Source organism: Limulus polyphemus, unplaced genomic scaffold, assembly GCF_000517525.1.
Source record: "Limulus polyphemus unplaced genomic scaffold, Limulus_polyphemus-2.1.2 Scaffold261, whole genome shotgun sequence".
NCBI lineage: Eukaryota > Metazoa > Arthropoda > Merostomata > Xiphosura > Limulidae > Limulus > Limulus polyphemus.
The window spans coordinates 30,475-38,798 of record NW_013665871.1 but is presented as its reverse complement, the minus strand read 5'-3'; the positions used below and the strand labels follow the sequence as shown (position 1 = coordinate 38,798).

At 32.9% G+C, this 8,324-nt stretch overlaps 1 protein-coding gene across 1 annotated transcript in view; it reads right to left on the bottom strand.

Moving 5' to 3' along the window:
• The window catches only part of LOC106478898 (soluble guanylate cyclase 88E-like), a 49,142-nt gene that overhangs the window by 15,158 nt on the left and 25,660 nt on the right, over nt 1–8,324 (bottom strand). The window contains exon 5 of the mRNA XM_022382605.1: nt 4,912–5,041. Coding sequence (XP_022238313.1) covers nt 4,912–5,041 — 130 coding nt within the window. The remainder of the gene's footprint in view (nt 1–4,911; nt 5,042–8,324) is intronic.

Here is an 8,324-nt window from a genome sequence, read left to right as displayed (position 1 = left end):
CATACCTGAGTTCTAGAGCAGCTACCGGTGCTCGATAGTTGTGCCTGTCCATGTATTTCCAGTGTTTGTTCCTTCAGGCTGGTTGCCAAATATACTGCTTTCTGCTTCCCAACGAATTCCTGTGGCTTATTTCGTACTAAATCACTCCTATTGCTGACACTCATGTCTGGGATGTGACTTCTAATGGGACTGAATATGTCTGCATTAGGGTTTAGCTGCGGGGTCTGGAAGGTGTTTCCTGTTGTCTGGGAGTGATTAGGCCCATGGCTAATATATCCTCTTTGTGTAAAAGACAATAAATTGTCCTTTAATGTATTTAATTCACTTTAAAATTTACTCATCTTTTCCATTTGTGTATGCTGGCTTTCTCTCAACTGTTGGAGACTTTCTCTTGTTTATTTTCTTTCTCCTCCAACCACTGCTGTAGTCTCTCTTCTTGTTTATTTTCTTTCTCCTCCAACCACTGCTGTAGTCTCTCATCTTGTTCATTTTCTTTCTCCTCCAACCACCGCTGTAGTCTCTCTTCTTGTTTCTTTACTCGTTCTTCTCGTTTCTTTTCTTTTCCCTCTAACAACTGCTGTAATCTCTTTTGTTCATTTTGCTGTTCGAGCTGCCACTGCTGTTGTCTCTCTCCTTGTTTCTTTTCTTTTTCCTCAAACAACTGCTGTAATCTCTCTCCTTGTTTCTTTTCATTTTCCTCCAACAACTGCTGTAATCTCTCTTCTTGTTTCTTTTGCTGTTCTTGTATTGCCCCCATCAAATCTGCTAAGCTGTAGTTTGATTTGCCACCTCTAGTTTCCATCTTTTTTTTTTAGCCCCACTCTCTGACACCAATTTGTTACGTCTCTGGTCGTTTTTTAATTTCCGGTATAAATTCTTCTCGAGGAACTTCAGCGATACAAGTCCTTTCTTAAATAAAACTAGTTTATTCTTTCTCAGTACAACTTTGCAATACACAGAATTTCCACAATCACTTTAATTTAAACACATGCTATAATTCACAACGATTCATGCACTTTACTTAAGGTTACTACCGCTCGCTTTACTCAATTATCTGTCTCTATATCTGTCTATCTGCAATTATTTGCCGGGCTTATATACTAAAATAGAGGGCGCCTAGAAAAGACTAGAGTTGCCAGGAAAAGTCACGATCCTTTGAGAATCTCATGACGTGTTACCAGAGTCACGTGACTTCCGCTGTCGTAACATTATATTGCTTGTAAGTTTGTAAAACTTTTGTATACAAATCACTGTTTGTAATAACTATTTGTAATAACTGTTATTGTAAATTGTATTGTCGACTGTATATTAAAATATATTTGTATTAAAAAAGAAAATTGTATGTATCAATCTTGTTGGCAAATATCATAAATTGGATACATATCGGCATTTATTTAACTTCTAAATCTAAATTACAATTTAACTCAATTTAAGGCTATTTGAAATTGTAAACGTCACGTAATAAGTCATATAGAAACTTCAGAGAGAGAAATTCTCTATGACAGGCCTAGTTTACTTTTTGATAGCTAAAAATGCTCTCAACCATAGTTTTCAGCCGTATATATACGGATTTCTTATCGAATCTCTAAGCTAATGCGTTTCATATTACAACGTTAAATTGGCTCGGTAATAATCTAAACTTGTTTGTTACTCAGGCAACACACGTCGGGTTCTATCTAAAACAGCATCACTAACCATTGTTGTACTAGCAAAAAGTTCGACAGACAATAACCATTACCCTTGGAGACGCATTGAACATTTTTGGCGCCAAGACGCTCGCGCACAGCACATACACTTGGATAAACGTTTGAGACAAATTACCGAAAAAACGTCTTTTTTTTCTTTCGCTGTTGCCATCTGGATTGAGTAAAATTGATAAAAATAGTTCATTACTTCTAGCTGGGTAAATAAGAGTGACAGTTTACGTATTATACATAAGACAAAACAAACACATCAAGATCAGGTTTTAGTGAAGTTTCCGTTTTGGGAAATCTTTTATTTCATTAAAACATGTCCATATCGTGCCAGAAGCTATTTCGGATATTTGCCAATAAACTGACAGTTCCAGTTATTATGCTATTCTTTAAAGTCTCCTCAGTTATCCTTATACTGAAAAACATGAAAATGTTGTTGAATTGTTTATAAACTCCTTAATTCCTCATATGAACATTGATAAAGTCAAAATTAACTAGATATTAACCGAAACTTTTTCGTTTTCGTTTAGTAACTTTAAAAAAAGGAACATAAGGAATTAAATTGTTTAAGAGGCTTCACTTTTTGATTAATATAATTAAGCTATTTTAATATATGTATAAAGTTATATGCGAACCAAGTGAGAATGAGAGTTTTATTCTTTTTTTTTCATATAACTTTTTGTTCTAAAATAGAAATATTAATGGATATTCCACACTGTCGTTTATACTAAATAACAACAACAAAATAAATGTTTGTTCAACGCTACAACATCAATGATGATAGATTTGGAGCTAATTTTTATTTGACTTTTTTTAAACAAATACTATATTTAAAATTAGTTTTACGCTGTTTATGTAAATATACTAAAAATTATTAAATTTTTCTCTCTCACTAACGATATTTTGTTTGATTCAAGTCTTTGGAAGACATTATAAATTGGTCTTTTTATTTTCATATATTTTAGTTATATATATCACGGAGTACATCGCCTTTCAAAGTAAAGTCTTGGCTAAAGTATTTGTATATTTTGTAACAAATAATATTATTATTATTGACATGAAATACAAATATACATAACGATGTCAAACTGAGAACTACATGTTATATTAAACATTTGCATATGTAATTTGTATACTGAGACAGGTTCTATGGATGTCATGAAAGATTTATAAGAATAGCAAACAATTTTATCTGACACCCGTAGAAAGATGTGTAATGCAGTTATCACAACAAAACCTTACCAAAACATATATAATGACAAAATATAACCTCAGCTAATTATAAATAGCGTCTGTAACATTTATTAAATCTTTATAGTTTTTTTTTATTTTGACCTGGTTTTTTAATTACAGGAGGGCAATATTATATCCTTAAAATATTTTTATTTTGACCTAGTTTCTTACATATAAGAGGTTGATATTATGTTTTTGTCATTTCGATTTGGTTTATTATCTATAGGAGGACGACATTATGTCTTTATATGGTTTTTATTCTGACCTGACTTCATGTCTATAGCAGGAAGATATTATATCTTTATAGGGTTGTCATATCGATAGATATAAATTTAATTATGATTTAAATTAAATTTAGATCGAATTTTGTCTCTGATTCAGATCTCGGACACGAGCCCCCAATTTATTATGCTACGTATTAGGATTTCAAATAGCCTGAAATTGAGTTAAATGATACTTTAAATTTAGTAGTTAAACTGTACTTTGGATTTAGCAGTTTAGTAAAAGCCGATATATAAAGTCAGTATATGATATTTGCCAACAAGATTGATATACACAGTTTTCTTTTTTAATACAAATATATTTAATATATAAACAATAATACAATTTACAATAACAGTTATTACAAACAATGATTTATAAACAAAACTTTTAAAAACTTACAAGCAATATAAAGTCTTCTTTCTAGTCTAGACCTTTCTTGATGTCTTATCGAGGGTTCACGATGAGCGAGTTAATTACGAGTTGACGTAGGTACAATTCGCTTAACGTGGAGCTAGCTAGCGCGTCGCGTTGGTTATATTTATAAGCGTGTGGAGAGTTTCTAGAAAATTCAGATTATGTAACAATACAAAGCTACATTAAGCGTTTACGTACATACATACATTGTTGATTCTTACACTCGAGAATCTTCTACAACTTTAGAGAATAAGCGGGTGTTTCGCGATACATATTTAACACTATAAAGCTATGCAAATTTCTAAATATAAACTTAATCTAAACAAACGTTGATATTAAAATTAATATATAATAATAAATCCGTCACATTCTTCAAATAAAAGGTATTCTTACAATGTTATATTTAGCTTATGCCCCCGACAAGTTTTATCTTTACGTGGCATTCTCTTACATAATTTAGCAATACCTTATGTTCACCGTTTTTGTTTAATCCGGTAGTCAGTTTTGTTTTCATCTAGATACATGAGTTCATCAAAACATTATGTTGTAACCAGTACATACTTGATGAAACGTCAGGCTCAGTTCAACAGAGTATTGTGATGTGATTTTTAAGTACTGATACAGAGACAGCAACAGTTCCAGAATATTTTGGTGTAATATATACGTAATGATACAGAGGCAGCATCTGTTCTAAGAATATTGTGATGTGATCGAAACCTATTGATACATAGACAACGTTAGTTCTACAGGGTGATGTGTTGTAATCGATACATACTTATATAGAAACAACATCAGTTCTAGAGTATTGTGGTGTAATCGGTGTGTACTGATACAGAAACAACATCAGTTCTAGAGTATTGTGGTGTGATTGATGTGTACTGATACAGAGGCAGCATCAGTTCTAGAGTGATACACAGAGAACACCAGTTCAATATTATGATGTGATCGATACATACTGATACACAGACAAGATCAGTTCAAGAGTATCGTGGTGTGATCAGTGTGTACGTAAAATGTTTAATTGGCACAGTAAGGAAGAGACTGTGTGACAAAGACATATCTGATCTAATGCAAGCCACTGATACACAGACAAGATCAGTTCAAGAGTATCGTGGTGTGATCAGTGTGTACGTAAAATGTTTAATTGGTACAGTAAGGAAAAGACTGTGTGACAAAGACATACCTGATCTAATGCAAGCCACTGATACACAGACAAGATCAGTTCAAGAGTATCGTGGTGTGATCAGTGTGTACGTAAAATGTTTAATTGGCACAGTAAGGAAAAGACTGTGTGACAAAGACATACCTGATCTAATGCAAGCTTTAGTTCAGCAGATTGTTGTTGGCCAGCTAACACCATGTCCCTGCTAAAGTCGTGCATGCTCAAGTCATTGATGAAGATTTCCGTTTTGATCATAGAGTCCAGGTCTCTGATTCTACAAAACAAATCGTAAAAATTCGGTGCTTATGAAAAAACTTCTGTAAAGAAATAAACGGTAGGTTTATTTTGTATTCTAAATGCTTTACATTAAAAATAACAAAGAAAGGAGTAAGTAATCTTCAAAGAAAAATAAATGAATAATACAGAGGTTCTTAGATTTCTTATTTCACATGGTTTAATTCCTTTGGAATGAGGCGCCGAGAGTTTAATTGTTAAGTTGTGGACTTTGTGTTAAAACAACTTATTATAAAAAATAAATTTCAAGCAAATGATGACGATACGTATTTTATAAAAGTGACATCTCAATATTTTTTTTAGAAATATTTTTACATATCTTGTGATCTAAGTGAACGCACATATTTAATATAATTCTAATAATTTCCATTTCTTCTTGAGCAAGCAGTTCTTATAAAATTACTTAGGGAATGAAACGGTAAAGAAATGTTAAGTATCAAATCTAAAATAATTATAATGTTTCCGGTTTCATTCTACACGATCACGTTTTTATGGAGGGCGTATTGGTGGTGAATTGGTTAAGATAGAGAAGAGGTCAAATTTATAGTGATTCTGATATTTGAGGCCCGGCATGGCCAGGTGGTTAGGGAGCTTGACTCGCAATCTGCAGGTCGCGGGTTCGAATCCCCGTCACACCGATCATGCTCGCCCTTTCAGCCGTGGGGGCGTTATAATGTGCCGGTCAATCCCACTATTCGTTTGTAAAAGAGTAGCCCAAGAGTTGGCGGTGGGTGGTGATGACTAGCTGCCTTCCCTCTAGTCTTACACTGCTAAATTAGGGACGGCTAGCGCAGATAGCCCTTGTGTAGCTTTGCGCGAAATTCAAAACAAACAAACAAACAAACTGATATTTGAGGCATCGTCGTGATTAAGTAAGATCCTTTAAAACTCACAGTGGTTTGGAAGTTATTACATTGGCAGACATTTTATATATTAAGTAAAATCTATAATTTTGGGCAAGAGAGGTTCTCTGGTGACCCTTACCGTTGTGAAACGATTTGGATAGAAATATTACATTTGAAGTAACCCATCTAATTTTGAATCAGTCTTGGGCAAGAAAGATCATCTAGAGACTCAGTAAAACATTCTGAAGGCCTTATAAGTAATATAATAGTCAGGAACATAAGGAAAAGTAAGATCATTTGGAGGTAAGAATTATTCCACTTAAATCACACTGCAGCTCCTCTTGGGCAAGAAAGATTCATCTAGAGACTCAGTAAAACATTCTGAAGGCCTTATAAGTAATATAATAGTCAGGAACATAAGGAAAAGTAAGATCATTTGGAGGTAAGAATTATTCCACTTAAATCACACTGCAGCTCCTCTTGGGCAATTAATCTCTTGATGGAACAGCGGTAAGTCTACAGGCTTACAATGCTAAAATCCAGGGTTAAATTCCCCGCGGTGAACACAGCAGATAGTTCAATGTGACTTTGCTCTAAAATAAGCAAACAAACTAGGGCAGGTAAGATCATTCATAAAAAATATGCTAGAATACAATGAAAATCTCTGTTTCTCTTAGAGCGTCCTCACTCCCAGTGGCTCAGCTGTAAGACTGAAGACGTCTAACGCTAAAAACCGTGTTTTAATATTCATTGTGGACACAACACAGATAACCTATAGTGTAGCTTGGAGCTTAACGACAAAGAAACAATCTCTTAGAACAACTAATGCTTATTAATTTTTGCATGAAATGAAGCAAAGTAGTGATTTAAAGTTAAGTTAGGTTCTCGTATCTTTAATACTAAAGTTTTTCTGACCTTTCATTCTTATTATTTTATAATGAAATGAAATTGATAAAAGTATTCCTGCTATTAAAGTTACCTCATGTGGTAGGTGTAGAAAAATATTTTGATAATAAAATCCTACAAGAAGAGGTAATTTAAATAATTGAAAATGCACATTAAACTAAAAGTCTGTGTTTAGACAAAAAACTCTTCAAAAATCAGAGTTATGCGGTTTTGAACGACAAATAATACAAAAAAGTCTAATTTCTAATGCTTAAACTTTTTTTACCCAATTTTCAGTACAATATGCCTATAATTTTCAAACAAAACTTTCCTGTTTATATAGGGTTAAGTTCCAAATTTTCTAGTTTTTCTTTCTGTAGTTACTATATTTTCCCAAGAATTTATCTTATTTCTTTAGATTCATGAGTTTAGTTTTGTGAGTACGAGGGTGTGTAGCTTTAGCTTAAACAGAATCGTTATAATGTACAATACTATGCAACAACTTGGGAGAAAACACATTCATTGTTCTTTACATAATTCTTTTTATAAAGGTTACTTACATGTTACATTTCTTTCCTCCACTAATATTTTAACTGAAGTTAAATAATAAATTAATTGTCAGTAATAAGAACAGTGCCAGTTTTTATTTTTGGTACAATAACCTTGTACTTTTTTTCTTTAGTACTATAAAATTATTTAACCCAGACAGTTTGAAAATACAGTAAAAAACATGCAATTAGGTAGGTTTATTAGAAATTATAATATTACGCTTAGTCTTAATGTTGTCATAAATTTATAATATATTTGATTTTCGTGAAATAAATATTACAGAACAGACGTATCATGATTGACAATTTGTACACCATTTGCTTCTAAATCGTTCATTGTGTGTATAGAAAAAATCTTTTATTCTGTTTTATACTATGACAAACCTTGTTAAGTTTGAATTAGTGAACAATTGTCCAGGTCAAGTAGCAATAATCATATTTTTGCTTGTTTCTCCGTCAATATGTCAAAGTACTTTACTAAAAACATTTCCATGGCATCAAGAGATCAGATATAGAAGGATAAGTAAAAACGTTTGGTTTTACAAAACTACAAGTAAATATTACTTCAATTCGTCTTATAATGGGTGAATAATGGTTTGATTTCCAAAGCTTGAGAATGAAAGCGTATTATAAAACAATCCGTAGCTGAATTCTATACACGTCTGTGTGAACTAATAAAATCACTTAGAAGAAGCAAAAAATTTTCTATCCCTGTTGAGATTTCTCTTTAAAATTAAATTTTAAGACTTTTACGAATTTAATATCTACCCTTATACAATATTAACCTCTTAAGATATTTTATTGACTCAGTGGTTGAGGGCCCACCATGGCCAGATGGTTAGGACGCTCGACTCCCAATGTGCTGGTCGCGAGTTCGCATCCCCGTCCCACCAAACATGCTCGCCATTATAATGTGACGGTCAATCCCACTATTCGTTGGTAAAAGAGTAGCCCAAGAGTTTGGTGATGACTAGCTGCCTTCCTT